The 19,018-nt window shown below is 52.2% G+C and overlaps 2 protein-coding genes across 3 annotated transcripts in view; both read left to right on the top strand.

The window, feature by feature from the left end:
• Positions 1–404: 404 nt before the first annotated feature.
• On the top strand, positions 405–14,191 carry C1QTNF9 (C1q and TNF related 9). 2 transcript variants are annotated; one of them, XM_002712796.5, is made up of 4 exons: positions 550–1,066; positions 8,150–8,337; positions 11,356–11,418; positions 12,962–14,191. In XM_002712796.5, the coding sequence occupies exons 2-4, from the start codon at positions 8,172–8,174 to the stop codon at positions 13,729–13,731; spliced, it is 999 nt and encodes a 332-aa protein (XP_002712842.2). In that variant the 5' UTR covers positions 550–1,066; positions 8,150–8,171; the 3' UTR covers positions 13,732–14,191. The 2 variants fall into 2 exon arrangements, with proteins under 2 accessions (XP_051706674.1, XP_002712842.2); XM_051850714.2 differs by lacking the exon at positions 11,356–11,418 and having other exon boundaries at positions 405–1,066.
• Positions 14,192–18,096: 3,905 nt separating this feature from the next.
• The window catches only part of MIPEP (mitochondrial intermediate peptidase), a 172,125-nt gene continuing 171,203 nt past the window's right edge, over positions 18,097–19,018 (top strand). The window contains exon 1 of the mRNA XM_002712797.5: positions 18,097–18,418. Coding sequence (XP_002712843.2) covers positions 18,230–18,418 — 189 coding nt within the window. The 5' untranslated portion in view covers positions 18,097–18,229. The remainder of the gene's footprint in view (positions 18,419–19,018) is intronic.

Raw genomic sequence — 19,018 nt, 5'->3', positions numbered from 1 at the left:
GTGAAATTCACTAACTGGACAGGGCTGGAGGTGTGTCACAGCTGTGCAGAGCGTGCAGACAGGGAGGCCCTGGTTTGCTGGGCATGGGGGCACGGATGACCCCATGGGACTGGCAGAGCTAGGCAAGGCCCTGCAGAGACTCGGGGTCTCAATGTGGCTGGGTTTGAAGTGGGAGCCCACGATGGTGAGGACGGGGCCCTGCAGCCAGGTGGGGTGTGGGGCATTTCCTTCTGCAACGGCAGGATCCAGGCTGCTGGGACCAGCTTTGTCCACTGGGGAGCCTGCAGGTGGCAGTGAAGATGTGGGGGCCTTTGGGGTGGGGGAAGATAGGGGTGCATGGAGGCTGGGGCCACAGTCTTCAATGAGCAGGTGAAGATGGTTGGGAGGTGGAGCCTCCCGTCCCCACCACGATGGGAAGAGACCTTGTCGTGCCCTTGGACCTCCTGGTGAGGGAGTGGAGGCGCTGTGAGGGGAGCCAGAGAGGCGGCCTGCCATCCCTGTTACCCGTGTGCCTTCTACAGCTGGGCTCAGTCCTCCTCACGCCCCTGAGATGCCACGTTGGGGACCTTCGGCCTCTTGAAGCTGGGTTTCAAGTTTCAGTTGAGAGACACCCAGGAGCGTGCCTGCAGGGCGCTGGAAGCATGGTGACACCAGGGTGGAGTGGGCCCTCTGTCCTCACCTGCACACGTGCCACACGCAAGTCTAAACACCCCAGTTAGGGGACAGAGCCTACTGGGCCAACATCCAGTCTGGTGTCCTGCTGCTCCACAGCTGAGAGGCGCAGGGAGTCCCACCTCCAGACGCCACTCAAAAGAACACCTGCAGTTCCCTCCTTTGATGAACAGGGACCACAACAAACCAAAAAATGAAGGGTTCTGGGAGGAGATGCTCCTGACGCACGTGTGGCTGTGAGTTCTGCAGCCCTGCCCCCGTCCCTCCCCTTCCTGCTGTTTTGCACACAGAGCCACTAGGGACTTGGTGTGGCGGGAAGGCTGTACTTCTTCAGTTTGCCCTGGATTCCTGGTCCGCACTACACCTGGGTCCAGCCTGCAGCCCTGGGGATCAGGTAGGTGTGTTAAGCGAAGACTTTACATTCCATGGAAGGGATCTGACTCCTAAAACAGCACTTAGCTTAGCAGTGAGTGAGAATCCTGCTTAATGATTTGTGAAATCGATTTCTGCAGTTTGGGAGAGGAAAATGGTAACTGAGCTGGTTCCAACCATTCATTCCTGAGGAGGAAGCTGATTTTGAGATTTGTTTTGCGGAATCTGCAGGCTGGCCAGGAGGAGGAATGAAAGCATAGAAAGAAGAACCTTTCTAGAGAGCTTCCTGGAGAAGCGTCTAGAAAATAACCTACAGGTCATTTTGCACAGTTTTCAAGGTACCCACTTTGATGTTTATGGCTATATTAATTTACACGGTGTACTTTAACAAATACTTCTTCTGATTTACAGAAAAAGTGTCCAATGTATCAATAGAAGAAAATATACAGGGAGACTTCAGAAAAGTTCATAGAAAAAAGATGTTTATTGCCAAGAGTTTTGAAGTCCATGTAGAGTTCTTTCACAATACTAGTTTTTCATGAACTTTTTGGGCAGATTATTTATTTGAGAGACAAAGAGCTGTTATTGGTTGGTTCATTCCCCAAACGCCAGCAACGTCCAGGGCTGGGCCAAGCTATAGCTGGGAGCTAGGAGCTGGGAACTCAATCCAGGTCTCCCACATGGGCAGCAGGCACCCAACCACTTGAGCTGTCACCTGTTGCCTCCCACAATCTGGAGTAGGAAGGCAGAGTCAGGAATCCATCCAGGCACTCTAATGTGGAGGACAATGTCTTAACCAGTGATTTAACTGCTAGACTAAATGCTTGGGCTTCATGAATATACTTAGTTGCTTTTATTTATTTGAAAGTCAGAGAGATAGGGATCTTCCATCTGCTGGTTCACGCCCCCAAATGCCCACAACAGCCAGGGCTGGGCATGGCAGTCAAACGTAGGAAGGAGGAAGGTTGAGGTGTTAGTTTATCTCTCCAATCTTCCGCACAAGGAAATGAGCCTCGATAGAGATTGCTCAGCTGGGTTTTGGCAGGTCTGCGTAAAATCTTAGTTTGGGGAGATAGCATTTTGGAGTGGAAACCCTCATCCTTGGCTGAGAATTACAGAAAATTAATCAGGCGGGGCACGTGTGATCGTTTATCGAGAGATGGAACAGTGAAGCAGAAATACAGTAAATAGGAGGGAAAGAACCCAGAAATAAGGTGTTAACCAAGTCAGAACGTGTTGTGTTCAGAACTGAAACTCAGTGACTCCAAAGACATTTGCAGCCTGCCTCCCTCTGCCTCCCTCTGCCCGACCCGCGCCTGTGCATCAGGTGCACCTCAGCCCTCAGCAGAGTGACCGCTTTGTTCCCTCCCCCTGACTTGTCTGGGGCACTCACAGTCCCAGAATGGTCATAAGCACAGCGAGTCCTCAGCCTCTGCATTTGGGCTGAGTGAGGAGGTGATGAGTGGCCACACCCTGCGCAGCAGAGGTTAGGATGCCGTTAGGATGGGGACTTAGCTGTGTGTCATTGAGGAAAGTGAAGTGTGTTCAGTTCATCAGGACCATTTGCTGAAGCCCATCTGTGTTCTCACCCACAGTGTGAGCAAGCGAGGTAGACTCTATCAAGTATGCAGAAGTAGTGAAGGAAGGATGAAGGGAGACGTGTTTGCTTTTACGTAACCTCGTATTTTGCTGGAGAACAAAACAATTTATGCTGACCCGACTCCTTATGGTCTTGTGATCTTTTTAATACTGGAATAATTGTATCGCACGTGTTGAAAGGCTGGAAATATTCATAAGGTCCTCAACAGAGGTTGTGTGGTGAACTTCAGATTTGGCTCCCACGGTCATTTCTGAGTTAACTCCAGGAGACAGGTGTAGATTGCTCATGGAATTTGTCTCTAAGGAGATTCAACTCCGTTTCTGGAAACAGAGTGAGGTTGTGGCTTCAGAGGGAAACATCTGCATTTCCTTTTCCTAAAATGCTCTTCGCATTACACTGCACCCTGTGATACTTAGAGGTCCCCATGAGATGGCGATGTCATCCTTTGGATGACCATCAGGCAGGTTCAAAAATATGTATCTGGAAATGTGTTTATCAGTACTGTGAGAATGGCATTTTTGTTTTTTATTTATTTGACAGGTAGAGTTATAGACAGTGAGAGAGAGAGACAGAGAAAGGTCTTCCTTCCATTGGTTCACTCCCCAGATGGCCGCTACAGCCAGCGCTGCACTGGTCCAAAGCCAGGAGCCAGGTGCCTCTTCCTGGTCTCCCAGGAAGGTGAAGGGGCCCAAGCACTTGGGCCATTCTCCACTGCCCTCCTGGGCCACGGCAGAGAGCTGGACTGGAAGAGGAGCAGCCAGGACTAGAACCCGGCGCCCATATGGGATGCTGGGGCCGCAGGCAGAGCCATGGCACCAGCCCAAGAATGGCATTTGTTAAGAAGGAAAAGTTCCCCCATCTCAACATCCTAAAGCGACTGTGCTCATCTGAAACTATTTGCTTCTAGTTTTTGTCAACATGAATCTCTTAAGAAGTACATTCATGACATGCATCTTAGACAACTTTTAAAATTCAGCACAGCATACATATTATTTTAAAGATTTATTTATTTGTGGCCAGCGCCACGGCTCAATAGGCTAATCCTCCACCTGCAGCGCTGGCACCCCGGGTTCTAGTCCTGGTCGGGGCGCCAGATTCTGTCCCGGTTGCCCCTCTTCCAGGCCAGCTCTCTGCTGTGGCCAAGGAGTGCAGTGGAGGATGGCCCAAGTGTTTGGGCCCTGCACCCCATGGGAGACCAGGAGAGGCACCTGGCTCCTGCCTTTGGATCAGCGCAGTGCGCTGGCCGCAGCACAACGGCAGCGGAGGCCACTGGGGGGTGAACCAACGGCAAAGGAAGACCTTTCTCTCTCTCTGTCTCTCTCTCTCTCTCTCACTGTCCACTCTGCCTGTCAAAAAAAAAAAAAAAAAAAAAAAAGATTGATTTATTTGAAAGAGTGACAGAGAAGGGAAGAGACCGCGAGGTATAGAGACCTTCCATATTCTGGCTCACTCTCCCAAAAGGCTGCAACAGTCAGGGCTGGGCCAGGCTGAAGCCAGGAGCCAGGAACTCCATCCAGATCTCCCACATGGGTGGCAAGGGCCCAAGGACTTGGATCATCATCTTCCTCTGCTTTCCCAGGCACATTAGCAGAGAACTGAATTGGAAGTGGAGCAGCCAGGACTTGAACTGGGGCTCTTATGGGATGCCAGCATTGCAGGTGGCAGCTTAACCCACTGTGCAGCTATGCCAGCCCCACAACAGGCATATTTGGCACAGTTCACATGAACTTCACATGGCACTCTTCAATAAGAAGCACCAGAGACAAGTTTTGGTGACCATGTCTGCTTTATTAATGACCAAGCACACCTTTTAAAGGGCAGGCAGAAGGGGCGTGACCAATTCAGGGCAGCACTAACTTTATAGGATAGAACTCATATTGGCGCTGCTATGCCTCTCCAATCAGCTTGAAGGTCACATAGGTAACTTTCCTGATGGGCCTAGGTACACCCGGGTGCAGTTTCCCTGATCAGCAGAAGGCAGGGCTAGGAGAAATTTGCCTGCAGCTCGCGCTGTGTGCCAGCAATCGGCCTAACTGCATGGGCTAGGCAAGCAGTTTCACGGGATCACCCACATTTTTTTAAAAAAAGATTTTATTTATGTATCTGAGAGGTAAGTTACAGACAGAGAGAAAGATCTTCCAACCGCTGGTTCACTCCCCAAATGGCTGTAATGGCTAGAGCTGGGTTGATCCGAAGCCAGAAGCCAGGATCTTCCTCCTGGTCTCCCATGTGGGTGCGGGGGCCCACACACTTGGGCCATCCTCCACTGCTTTCCCAAGCCATAAGCAGAGAGCTGGATCAGAAGTGGAGCAGCCGGCGTCGCGGCTCACTAGGCTAATCCTCCGCCTGTGGCACCCCATGTTCTAGTCCTGGTTGGGGCACCGGATTCTGTCCCAGTTGCCCCTCTTCCAGGCCAGCTCTCTGCTGTGGCCCGGGAGTGCAGTGGAGGATGGCCCAAGTGCTTGGGCCCTGCACCCACGTGGGAGACCAGGAGAAGCACCTGGCTCCTGGCTTCGGATCGGCGCGGTGCACCAGCCACAGCGCACTGGCCGTAGCAGCCGTTGGGGGGTGATCCAATGGAAAAAGGAAGACTTTTCTCTCTGTCTCTCTCACTGTCCACTCTGCCTGTCAAAAGAAGGAGGAGGAGGAGGGGGAGGGGGGAGGAGGAGGAGGAGGAGGTGGAGGAGGAGAGCAGCCAGGACATGAACCGGTGCCCATATGGGATGCCAGAGCTGCAGACAGAGGCTTAACCTACTACACCACAGCGCCAGCCCCCTAATCTCATCTTTTGATTCCAGTTTCCCATGAACTTTTTGAAGGATCCTCATATTAAGTACTGGGAATACAATAATAAGGAAAAATAGTCAGGTGAGAAGCCAGATTTACACAAACAAATGCAAAGCTCCTTCCACGGCGGTTAGCCTGAGAGAGCAGGACATGGTGCTCTGGGCGTCTTAATGGATAACCATGGCCAGATCAGGAAGTCCCACTAACCCCTGGGGGCTTGCATGTTGCTATTCCCTTTGTTTGGACCCTTCCCAGGTGTCATCTTAGCTCCTGATGAGGTCAGAAAGCAAATCAGCCACCACGAGGGGGAGGAGACAGTGCTAAAGGGGAAAGGACTTAATGTACTTCTCCCAAACCATAAAGTTCTCTTTCTTCCATCTTATGGTTCACTCCCCAAATTGCTTCCATGGCTGGGGCTGGGCCAGGCTGAAGGCAGAAGTCAGGAACTCTATCCAGGTCTCCCATGTGGGTGGCAGGGGTCCAAACACTTGGGCCATCTTCCCCTGCTTTTCCCAGGCCATTCGAAGGGAGCTGGATCAGAAGTGGAGCACCCAGGACTCAAATTGGTGCTCATATTGGTTGCCAGCATTGCAGGCTGTGGCTTAACCCACTGCGCAGACCTGATTGTAACCTCTTGTGTGTGTACAGCTGTGTGTATGTGTGCACAATGGCCTCCCATTGTGAAAAAGAAGACTTTAATGCAAAGAATATTATCCAATCATAGTAAAATATGCATAGCATAAATTTATTTTTTATTTTTTTGACAGGCAGAGTTAGTGAGAGAGAGAGACAGAGAGACAGAGAAAGGTCTTCCTTCCGTTGGTTCACCCCCCAAATGGTCGCTACAGCCAGCGCACTGCGCCAATCCGAAGCCAGGAGTCAGGTGCTTCCTCTGGTCTCCCATGCGGGTTCAGGGACCCAAGCACTTGGGCCATCCTCCACTGCCTTCCCGGGCCACAGCAGAGAGCTGGACTGGAAGAGGTGCAACTGGGAGAGAATCTGGCACCCCGACCGGGAGTAGAACCCGTGGTGCTGGCACCTCAGGTGGAGGATTTATTATTTATTTATTATTATTATTTTTTTATTTTTTTGACAGGCAGAGTGGACAGTGAGAGAGAGAGAGAGACAGAGAGAAAGGTCTTCCTTTTGCCGTTGGTTCACCCCACAGTGGCCGCTGCAGCCGGTGCGCTGCAGCCGGCGCACCACACTGATCCGATGGCAGGAGCCAGGTACTTATCCTGGTCTCCCATGGGTGCAGGGCCCAAGCACTTGGGCCATCCTCCATTGCACTCCCTGGCCACAGCAGAGAGCTGGCCTGGAAGAGGGGCAACCGGGACAGAATCTGGTGCCCCGACCAGGACTAGAACCCGGGGTGCCAGCGCCACAAGGCGGAGCATTAGCCTAGTGAGCCGCGGCGCCGGCCTCAGGTGGAGGATTAACCAAGTGAGCCATGGTACTGACCAATAGCATGAATTTATAATTTTTTTTAAAGATTTACTTATTTATTTCAAAATCAGAGAGAGGGAAAAACAGAGAGAGAGAGAGGTCTTCCATCTGTTGGTTCCCTCCCCAGATGGCCACAATGGCCAGGATTGAGCCAGGCCAAAGCCAGGAGCCAGGAGTTTTATCCGGATCTCCACACATCCTCTGTTGCTTTTCCCAGGCCATTAGCAGAGAGCTGGATCAGAGGTGGAACAGCTGGGACTCGAACCGGCACCTCTATGGGATGCTGGTATGGCAGGTGGCGGCTTTATCCCCTACGCCACAATGCTGGTCTCTAAATTTATCATTTTAACCATTTTAAGTGTACAGTTCAGTGGCATTAAATACATTCCTATTTTTAGGTAACAATCACCACTGTCTATCTCTAGAATTTTTTCATTGTCCCTGATTGAATCTATGTCCCCACTAAGCAACTCGCCATGTCCCCTTCTTCCAAGGGACATATCATTCTAGTTTCTGTCAATGGATTTGACTGCTCTGAGTATCTCATGTAAGTGCAATCATTCCATATTTGACTTTTGGTAACTGGCGTAGTTCACTTAGCACAGGGTCCTTAAAGCTCATCTGTGTGCCCTCATGGGTCAGAATTCCTGTCTCTTTTAAGGCTGAGAAATACTCCACTGGGCATTTACACCTTGTGTTTATCCAGGCATCCACTGACGGGCACCTGGATTATTTCCTCTCTTTGGCTGCTATGTGTGATGCTGCTGCAAACACGGGTGTTCTGTTGGAGTCTCAGGGGGCCTTGGTGTTTGTTTGTTTGTTTGTTTTGAGTGTATCCCTGGAAGTGGAATTGGTGGATCCCGTGGTGATTCTGTTTGCTATGTAGAAAGTGCTTTTGTGTGCCTTGTGATCAAATGTGGCCTTTCCGGCAACCGTAGGAGGTAAGTAAGCTTTCAGCTGCTCTCTGGCTCCAAGCAATGGTTGCCCAAAGTGAACGAGTCCATAGGTGAGTATTATCCTCGCCTCAAACTCTGCTTCCTCATTGGTCGGTCACCACGAAGTCGGATCCCAGTCAGGTGTCTTATCTCCTCGGGAAAATGTCCTGGGTATAAGCAGCTGGTCACTCCCACTGTCCACCCTCACCGTGTGCCCTGACCATTCTGTCTTTGTTGGACCGAGTGTGGAGCCTTTGCCCTCTGCAAGGAGCAGAGGCTGCGTCCACGGCCCCCATGGCCAAGGTTCCTGCTTTCAGTCTGTGTCTCCCTCTTCCAGTTCAGACCTGGTCACCTGAACCATGAGGATCTGGTGGCTCCTGCTTGTCACTGGAGTCTGCACGGGGAGTGTAAGCTCGCAGGACGCGTGCAGGCAAGGACACCCTGGCATCCCTGGGAGTCCTGGTCACAACGGACTGCCTGGACGAGATGGACGAGATGGAGCCAAGGGTGACAAAGGGGATGCAGGTACGCCCCGCCGCGGCCTCTACTGCTCTGCTGCTCACCCTTCATCACTTTTATCTCAGTAACGCATTCATCATCGGTGCGGGGCCCACCCACCCACTCACTCTCATTCATCCACCCACCCATGTGCTCGGCCAACAGCCAGTAAGTCAGATTTTGTGCTCGGTACAGGGGCGGACTCAGGACAAGGCTGGCATGACCCAGCCCTCGTGGGCCTTCTCATCTGGTGGGGATAGCTGTTTGTTAGCCCTCACTTTGACACCACAAGGCATCCGCCATGGTGCAGCCATCTCTCCACAGTGGCTAAACACAGACTAAAAATATTTGGGGAAAAATAGCTTTTGTACTAAATATCTAAACATTTTTTCTTGTCTTTATTCCCTAAACATTATGACATAACAACTATTTACCTAGCATTTACATTGGAGTAGGTGTTATAAGTCATGTAGGGATTATTTACAGTCTACAGGAGAGGGGCCAGCATTGTGGTGTAGTGGGTTAAGCTGTTGTCTATGGCACTGGCATCCCACATGGGCACTGGTTTGTGTCCTGGCTGCTCCACTTCCAATCTAGCTCCCCGCTGATGTGCCTGGGAAAACAGTGGAAGAGGGCCCAACTGCTTGGGCCCTCTGCACTCACATGGGCGAACTTGAAGCCTTCAGCCTGACCCCTAGCCCTGGCTGTTGTAGCCATTTGAAGAGTGAACCAGGGGATAGAAGATCTCTGTCTGTCTCTCCCTCTCTCTCTCTATATAAAACTCTTGTTTTTAAATAAATAAATAAATCTTTTAAAAATTAAAAATAAAATATCCATGCCAGAATGTACACAGGTCCTATCCAAAGACTACACCAGTTTTATACAAGGGTGTCGACCATTTGCAGATTTGGGTGTCCCAGGAGGTCCTGGGACCAGTCCCCTGTGGATATGGAGGAGCAGCAATATCTATGTCATAGCTCTTCCTGCTCCAGGCAACAGGTAGGATGGATCTTTGGCCACATGAGCTGAAATCAGAATGGGAGGCGGATGCCTGGTGAGTTCCCCTCAGCGCCCTCACAAAATCGCCCTTGTTTGGCCAGGACGGAGGGGCCATCGTCCCGCTGGACAGGGACTCACTGGGGAAGCGTCCTGCGGGTTTTTCTGGGAAAGCTTCGGCTGCCTGACCTGCTCAAAACACTCATACTAAACAAACGCGGCTGGTCCTGGCGCTCCAGAAAGTCATCAAGCGAAATGCTCGAGCATCCCCAGGGCCTGTTGCCACAGCCTTTGCTCCGGACTGGTCCACCTTGGCTCTGACTGCACCACTGCCGCCTCCTGCCTCCCCCTCCTCCGCCATCTTTTTAAAGCTATTCTTCTCTTTTTTTAATATTTTATTTATTTATTTGAGAGGGAGAGACAGAGAGAGAGGTCGTCCATGCACTGGTTCACTCCCCAAATGACCACGATGGCTGGAGCTGAGCTGCTCTGAAGCCAGGAGCCAGGAGCTTCTTCCAGGTCTCCCACATGGGTGCAGGGGCCCAAGCACTTGGGCCATCTTCTACTGCTTTCCCAGGCCACAGCAGAGAGCTGGATCGGAAGTGGAGCAGCTGGGACTCGAACCAGTGCCCATATGGGATGCCAGCACTGCAGGCGGCGGCTTTACCCACTATACCACAGCGCCGGCCTCTTAAGCAGAAGTCTTACTGCTTGTGGTTCTAACAAGTTACTGTGAATTTGTTGATGTGCCAAAAATACTTTGAAATTCACACATGGCTTTTTCATAATATGTATTTTCCACGAGCTTTATGGAGACCCCCTTGTATTTGATAAAAATACATATGCTATATTTTAAATATATATATATATATAATATTTCTTAGTATGATAATCACATTGCTCATACTAAAAAGTCCCTTAATCTTATCCCCTTCAAATGTGTTTATCTGTATGTTTCACAAGAAACGCATCTGTGATACGATACCTGTGCCGAGTTTAGAAACAGAGACGTGTCCATGGGTTAGGAGGCGTTCTTATACTTTGCTACTCGGGCTGCGTGCTCATGGGCATTTGGAGGCCACAGCTCTTGAGAAGGAAGAACTTGAAGTAAGCAGGGAAACCATAATGAGATCAGGAGAGGCAGCTTTAAACTTCCGCTGTGGCCTAGTGCAGGTTATGGGGATGCACAGATTAAGAGGAAGCACACCTAGGGATGACTGCGGGCGCACTGGCTCCCCAGCTGCCAAGAGATCAAGCAGCCAGAGATTGTGATGGAGATGCCCCTGTCTTGTCGATCCTGTCCTGGGACCTGGAAGAGGCTCAGCCTGCCCCCGTATCTCACAACCCAGTCATGGGGCTGAAGTATGGGGGGCTCTACTGCTTTTGGGGGAAGTCAGACTCCCCCAAAGTCATGAGCTCTTCAGCACCAGGGCCAGAGCCGCCTCCTGTGCGACTCTGTCAGGCGAAGCAAGAGCTCGGGGTCCAGGGAGATCCACACATGGTCAGCAGAGCCACACAGGTGTTCCCGTGGGCTCTCCCAACGCCAACACAATCAGGGGCTTTTGCCACCGCTCTGTGGTTCCAAAGAGATCTTTTCAGAGCCCTCCCTTCTGCCCCAGATAGCTTCAGGTACCAAAGTCACCTGTTTCGCAGGAGGCTGAGAACTGCCAGTCCACTCTCCACGGGAATGCTGGAAAAGGCGCAGAAAGCCTCCGAGGTACAAATCACTTCCTTTGTCCTCGTCACAGGAAGGAAGTGCAGCCGTGACCACCAGCACGGCCTGAGCACACGGGGACTCCCCTCTCATCCTGCTGCAGAGCGCTGGGCAAGTCCCCAGCTGATTGGCTCCCTCCCTCGGCTGCACGGCCCACAGCCTGATGCACGCTTCTGCTTGCCTTTCTCCGAGTGTCCTGGTGTGAACAGGGAGCGCTCGCAGGGCTCGGGCCACCCCTGGACTCTCCAGCATGCATCACTCATGGAGGAGTCCAGTGGCCAGAAAACTGGGAATTGAAATGTCAACTATTTTCTGTTTTCTTCCTCCCCACCTAGGAGAACCAGGACATCCTGGCAGCCCGGGGAAGGAAGGAAGGAGCGGAGAGAAAGGAGACCGAGGTCAGAGCTGGCTTCTTCTTGGCCCCGCTCCAAGTCCTGAGCTATCAAGGATCTCACAGCAGTTATTAAGTGCGATCCAGCACGGCTCTTGCTCTCTGGAAGTTCATGACTAGTGCAGGAATTGGCCAACTTGTCCTGTAAAGGGCCAGAGGCTAAACATTTTTGGTTTGCAAGCCCTGTTGGATCGGTCACTGCTCCTCAGCTCTGCTACTGTGACAGAGGCAGCTGTAGATGTTGCCTTTGTAAGCCTGGCTGTGTGCCAGTGATGCTGGCTGTGTGAAGACTGATATTTCAATTTCCTGTAATTCTCACATATCCCAGAATATTATTTGTGACCATTTAAGTGGGGGAAACCATTCTTAGCTTGTGGGCTCTGCCAGACGGGCCGGAGCCTGGAAGTAATCTGTGGGCCATCGTTTGATGAACCCTGAGTCCTCAGGAGTGAGACTGGCTTTTGGCTCGGTGCACCTGGCAGCATGGCCCAGAGAAGGCGGCTCCTGAATTGGGCCATAAGGGACACAGAACACTGGTGTTTGGCGAGTGGTGGAGAGAGAGATGTTGACAATGGTGAGCACAGGTGCTGCTCATGCACTCTGTTCTTGTGTGTGGACTCAACACAGGAGGCCCCCAAACAAGGGGGTGTCATTATCCCAAGTCTGCAGAAGAAGGGACAGAGGTGGTGGAGGCCCATTAGCGGGCCTGACATGCCAGGTGCCTGGGAGGAGCACCAGGATGGAGTCTGGCATGGCACCACAATCCATGCTGGTCACTCCCCGGGCTGGGTGGAGATGCAGGGAAGCCCCTAGTGTGATCAGTAACGCAGCGTAACTGTAGGCAGGCGGGGGCTGGACAGTGGGGAGCAATGAATGCCCTCCGGAAGAGTTCAGCTAGTGTTCACGGCAGAGAGGAACTCATAAGGGGCTGGCACACCCTGGGGATGAGTAGCAGCCACTAGCCGTGCTCTGAATCAGCGCACCTGTCACCGTTCATCCTGCTCCCCAAAGTGCTCACTCTCAGAGACTGGCCTTGTTTGGTAGGCAGCCTGGTACACTCAGATGGTACATAGCTTGTCATTTCTTCCTCTTTCAAAAATTATTTTTATTTGGGGGCCAGAGCAATTCCAGGAAAGAGAGACAGACAAAGCTGCCATCTGTTGATTTCACTCCACAAATGCCTCTAACAGGTGGGGCTGAAGCTGGGAGCTGCGAATGCAATCCAGGTCTCCCACAGGGGTGGCAGGGATCCCATGACGTCAGCCATCACCAGCTGCCTGCCAGGGTCAACATTAACAGGAAGCTGGAGTCAGACCCAGGAACTGAACCCAGATGTAGGACGTGGGCATCCTAACCGGTATCTTAACCACGAGGCCAAATGCCTATCCCAAGAGTTGTCATTTTTTAAATGTGAGTAAGTGGATTTGCAAGCCCTGAGCAGGTCCTGAGCAGGTGCATGACCACGCCCCGTGTGTACGCTCAGAGAAAGGGAGGTTGTTCTCAAGCAGATGTTTCACAAGCCTCCCTTTATTCTCTCTTCCTCTGTTTAGGAGCAGATGGAAAAGTCGAAGCAAAAGGGATCAAAGGCGACCAAGGCTCCCGGGGGCCTCCAGGGAAGCATGGGCCAAAGGGATCTGTGGGCCCCATGGGAGAGCCAGGCCTCCAAGGAGAGACCGGCCTGCAAGGGCAGAAGGGGGACAAAGGCGATGTGGGTCCCAGGGGGCCAGAAGGCCTGACCGGCGACCCCGGACCTTTGGGCCCAAATGGCTTACCTGGTCCTGTAGGCCCCATAGGCAAGCCTGGCCCCAAAGGAGAAGCAGGCCCTGTGGGGCCGCAGGGGGAGCCGGGAGTCCGAGGAATAAGGGGCTGGAAGGGGGAGCGAGGAGAAAAAGGGAAAATCGGTGAGACCCCAGTCCTGCCCCGAAGTGCTTTCACCGTGGGACTCACCGTGCTGAGCAAGTTCCCGGCTTCCGACGTGCCCATCAAGTTCGACAGGATCCTCTACAACGAGCTCAACCATTACAACGTAGCCACGGGGAAATTCACCTGCCACGTCGCTGGGGTCTACTACTTCACCTACCACATCACTGTCTTCTCCCGCAACGTTCAGGTATCCCTGGTCAAAAACGGCGTGAAAGTACTGCACACCAAGGATGGCTACATGAGCTCTGAGGACCAGGCCTCCGGTGGCATCGTCCTGGAGCTGAAGCTGGGGGACGAGGTGTGGATGCAGGTGACCGGAGGAGAGCGCTTCAATGGCTTGTTTGCCGATGAGGACGATGACACAACCTTCACCGGCTTCCTTTTGTTCAGCTCCTAAGATGGAGAAGACTTTGTACGTCTGCTTCACTGGCCGGCCGAATCCCCCGGGGGAGGATGCGCTGAGATGGTTTGACTCCATTAATCCTAAAAAAGGGGAAACAGGAAAACTAAAATTGAATCTAAAACTGGGGCTGGCCCTGTGGCACAGAGGGTTAAGCGCCCTCCTGCAGCGCTGGCATCCCATATGAGTGCTGGTTCGAGTCCCAGCTGCTCCACTTCCGCTCTAGGTCTCTGATAATGCATCTGGGAAAGCAGCGGAAGGTGGCCCAGGTATTTGGGCTCCTGCTACTCACGTGGGAGACCTGGGTGGAGCTCCAACTCCTGGCTTTGGCCTTGCCTAGCACCAACCTTCAAGGCCATTTGGGGAGTAAGCCAGTGAATGGAAGAGTTCTCTGTTTTCCCCTTTCTCTCTGTAATTCTGCCTTTCAAATAAATCTATCAAACTGAGATTACTAAAACAGATTCTGTGGAAAAGAAAATGTTTGCTCCCCTCCGTGACTACTGAGAGCGTTAAGCTGGGGGTGGTGAGATGCTCCAGTCAGCTGCAGACGCTTCCCGAATGTTCTCTAACATGGACCTTCACTGCCATTCAAGCCAGCCAACCGTCCAGCTTGGGCTGCTGGACCTGATGACATCCGCGAAGGCCCAAAGGCCGCATTCACCGACACCGAGGGTTACAACTTCACTGTATCTTTCTGGGAGGCACAGTTCAACCCACAGCCATCTGCCCCCGTGCCTGCCCCCCAAAGCTGCCCTCCTGTGTCCGCTCCCTTTTCCGTGTGCAAAATACATTCCCCTTATCCCAACATCCCCCCAAAAGTCTAAACTATTTCAACATCAACTCTAAATCCAAAAATCTCATCTGCCTGTCATCAACTTAAAGTCCTAAATCTTGCCCTTTAAGCCACTGAGACCTATTGTATGATTTTCCTCCTGCAGCAAAATTGCTCTCCACTTGGGAATGCGTGCAACCATGAAAGCTACCCGCTTTCACAATTCAGTGAAGGGCCAGGCATAGGGCAGGCAGCCCCATTCCAAGAAGGGATAATTGGAGGATCAAAGGAATCATGAGTTCCTAAGAAGTCCAGAATCCAGCCGCAAAAATTCCATTAGCCTTTTTTTCACTGTGTACCTCGCTAAAAGTTTTAAAATGAGGTACAAAGGAGAGAAGTAGCTACTGGACCAAGATGTCAGAGTTATAGTTAGAAGTGCAGAATAGGGGTGGATTTACTAAGAGAGTAGGTTCAAAGGGAAAGTTTTCCTTCATGACTATAGTGGACATTTCTTGTTTTGTTTCCATTTTGTTTGTTTGAGGGAGAGAGAGAGAGAGAGAATCTCTCCATCTGATGTTCACTCCCCAGATGCCTACAGCAGCCAGGGCTGGACCAAGTATAAGCAAGACGCCTCGAACTCAGTCCAATCCGGGCCTCCCACGTTCGTGGTAGGGACCCAAGTACGGCATTAGCAGGAGGCTGAAATCAGAACAGGAGCTGGGACTTGAATGTAGGCAACTCCAGTATGGGACGTGGGCCTCCCAAGTGGTCTTAACTGCTATATCAAATGCATGCCCTAATGTTTCCTATTTGAATCGATACCATAGATTTCTCTTCCTTCTAGTACAATATCCTAATGTCCACTTTCTGGTCAAGTCTTCCAAATGGTATAAACTTGAATCTCTGGGTCAGGACCGGTGATCAGAACAGCACCTTCCAGCAGCCATGGTGACTTCTGCGAGATGGCACTTGATCCTGTCAGAGAAGCAATGGCACAATTTTGTGCCAAAAAGGGGGGGGGGGCCTGCTCTTTGTCAAGTGCAGTCAGAACAGGGAGGATGCAGACTTGAAGCTGACAGCACCCACTTTCTCATCTGCAGAGCTGCAGGATGAAGCCAAGTAGAGCTGGAAATACCCAAGCTACAGTGGTATGACTGGGGTCCCTACATTTCACCTGCTGGGGACCTATTCCCTAACCTGACATGCTGATGGTATTGGGAAGTGGAGCCTTTTGGAGATAGTAGGGTTAGATAAGGTCGTGGGGGTGGGGCTTTATAAGAAGAGGAAGAGAGGCCTGAGCGGGTACACTTGTTCTGTGTCGCCATATGGTGCCCTCTGCTGTGCTATGACGCAGCACAAGGCCCTCATCAGATGCCGGGCATGTGCTGGCGCCGGCCCTTGCACCTCCCTGTCTCCAGAGCCATGGGATCAGTAAGTGTCTGTTCTTTACAAATAACTCACTCTGTGGCTTTCAGTTCTAGCAACAGGAAACTGAGGGGGGCACCAGTCCTGATGGCATTGTTCAGGCTTCTAACTCCTGCTGTATCTGTAGCCTGAGTGAGCCCTGGACTATTTTGCTCTGCAGCCAACAATTTGTATGCTTAAACTAGACTGGTGAGGTGGTATTGCTGTTACTGCCACTCATGTCTCAAAAAAAAAACAAAAAAAACAAAAAAACAAAAAACTCAGGTGGTCCAAGGTCCAAGGACAGGGGCAACATGGTACCATGGAAAAAGCCCAGGACTAAGACTTGAGGGATATGGTTGTCCTCATAGCCATGACAGAGGAATTTGAAGTTAGCCTTTCTGTGCCCCAGGCGCCTGTTGTGCAGTAGTGTGGGAGCTGAATAATTTCATGTGCTCCCAATCTTTCTAATTCTTCAAGTAATTGCATATGCTAAGCTAATATAATAGACTTTTTTTTTCTTTTCTTCTTCTTTTTTTTTTTTTTTTTTGACTGGCAGAGTTAGATTGTGAGAGAGAGAGAGAGACAGAGAAAGGTCTTCCTTCCGTTGATTCACTCCCCAAATGGCTGCCAAGGCCAGCGTGCTGTGCTGATCTGAAGCCAGGAGCCAGGTCTGGTCTCCCATGTGGGTGCAGGGTCCAAGCACTTGGGCCATCCTCCTCCACTGCCTTTCCGGGCCACAGCAGAGAGCTGGACTGGAAGAAGAGCAGCCGGAACAGAATCTGGCGCTCTGACTGGGACTAGAACCCGGGTTGCCAGAGCCGCAGGTGGAGGATTAGCCTAGTGAGCCGCGGCGCCGGCCTATAGACTTTTCTACACTAAGCATTTAAACCAAATCATTCCTAAAATTTGCCGAAACAAATAGTCTGCTGGTATCCTTTGAGTCTGAAACAATCATCTTGCCAGAATTTTCTAGTTCCTTATATGATCTGAATGTAAGGGCCGTGCTGTGGCTTACATGTGTCTCCCAAATTTCATGTGTTGAAAACGTAATCTCCACGGGCTGGTGTTGTAGTGCAGAGGCTTAAGCAGCTGTCTGCAGCACTGGCATCCCAAAAGGACACCAGTTCAAGTCCTGGCTGCTCCACCCAGCTCCCCGCTAATGCGCTCCTTTCTGCCCATTTTCCTGGGTCTCCTGGTTCCCACCCACTCCACCAGCTTCACTTCTGCAGAAATAACAGTTTCAAGGGGCTGGTCCTGGCCCCCTGAGATGCCCGTGGCAGGTCTCTGGGGCACAGCCAGAGCTTGTCCAAGCACAGAGCACTCTGCATTCAAGTCTAGCGTGATTTTTCACTCATTTAAAAGAGACTGGGGCTGATGGAAATTTCCAGAAGTCTTCCCCAAACAGCCTTCTCTTTCATTGTAAGGCCTCCAAACACAATTTCCTAATACATTCCCTCCCTTCTGCCCCATCTTCGTTCACCTGTTGTTAATTGAAGTTTGGCAAAATCGTGTGTGTGTGTGTGTGTGTGTGTATTATTTAATTTGAAAGGCAGAGAAAGAGGTCTGTTCTGGCAGTTCACTTCTCAAATGTTTGCAATGGCCAGGGGGTCTCAGTCCGGGTCTCCAATGTGGCAGGAAGCTGGAGTCAAGAGTGAGGGTGTGGGGGGTTTGTTGGGGAATGGGGTGGGAATGGAATCCAGGTACTGACACGAGACGCACATGACCTCACCTCTAGGCTCAAGGCCCACTCCCTGTACTAATTTATATTGTAAATTATTATAATTTTACAAACCCCAATAGACGAAGATTCACGGCTAGTTAATTCACTCTGCTGCACACAACCCTAACTCACGTGCACTCACATTGTGGACCATCATTCAAGTGTAGACAGGTGAACTGGACGGACTGACAAGATGGCGTGTCCGCGACCCCGGGTCGGGCCACAGACCTTGTCACTAAGTCATGTCGGGGAAGGCACCAAGAGCTCAGAATGCAAGGCTGCATTCTCTTGGATTCCTGCTTCAGGAAGAATTCGAATGTTTAGTAATAAGACTCTTCTCAATCCCCCGCTAGTCACGTGGGCAGGACCGGCCAACACTCACCGTTCCTTATTCCAGCCACACGGGGGCGTCGTTCACCAGAAGTTGCCTAAAAAGCGGCGGGGTGACGCTCTTGCCCACGTCCTGACGGCCTCGCGCCCTGACCCGGAAGCGCGGGCGTCACGTGGTGCGGCGTGAGCCGCTACCTTGGAAACGCGGAGAGCGTGTGCCCTGCGAGAGCTGCAGCGCGGCGGCCGGGGGCCCCTCTAGCTCCACGATGCTGTGCACCCAGAGGCTGGGCCGCCTCAGCGCCGGAGTAGGGGCTCTGCGGCCCAGGCGAGCAGGCCAGGGCAGCTTCGGAGCCGGGCTCTGGGCCCGGAGGGTCAGCACCAGCTGGTCCCCGGTGGGCGCCGCCTTCAATGTCAAGCCCCAGGGTCTCCGCCTGGACCTGTTCGGCGAGCGCCGGGTGAGCGGCGCCGCAGGAAGCGCCCCTTGTGTCCCCACACTCGGGCGGTCCCCTTATTCTGCGGCCAGCGGCGATCCGGGCAAGGTCGTTTGGGTCTGGGCAGAGCTGGACACCGCACCGTTGTCCGGGGGGCGTATCGTGTGCAGCCCTAGCGACCTTGCGGATAAGGGAGCTGGGCGGGGCGGCCTGAGTGAACTTTTCGGCGCAGTGCGGGGTGCAGGGATCGCCTCTGCGGGACCCCTGAGCCTCGGCGCCGCCTGCTGGAGTTGGGTGTTGCTCCCGCTCTCCCGCTGCCTCTGAAGGAAGGGGTCTCCTGCGAGGTCGCAGCCGGTGTCACGTCGTGTCAGCAAGGCCTCGGTGGACCTCGGTGGTGTCGGACTAACTCCACTGACGCCCGAGGTTCGGGCACCCGATAACCCATTCTTTCAGAACTTTGGACTTCCTTGTTTGCTATATATATATATTTTAAGACTGATTTATTTGAAAGTCAGAGAGAGAGAGAGAGAGCGAGAGAAAGGGCTTCCATCCGCTGGTTACTCCCCAGTTGGCCCCAACGGCCTGAGTTGCGCTGATCTGAAGCCAGGAGTCAGGAATTTATAT

This window comes from Oryctolagus cuniculus, chromosome 9 (assembly GCF_964237555.1).
Source record: "Oryctolagus cuniculus chromosome 9, mOryCun1.1, whole genome shotgun sequence".
NCBI lineage: Eukaryota > Metazoa > Chordata > Mammalia > Lagomorpha > Leporidae > Oryctolagus > Oryctolagus cuniculus.
Note: the sequence above shows the minus strand (reverse complement) of the source record. Positions and strands in the feature narration are given on the sequence as shown.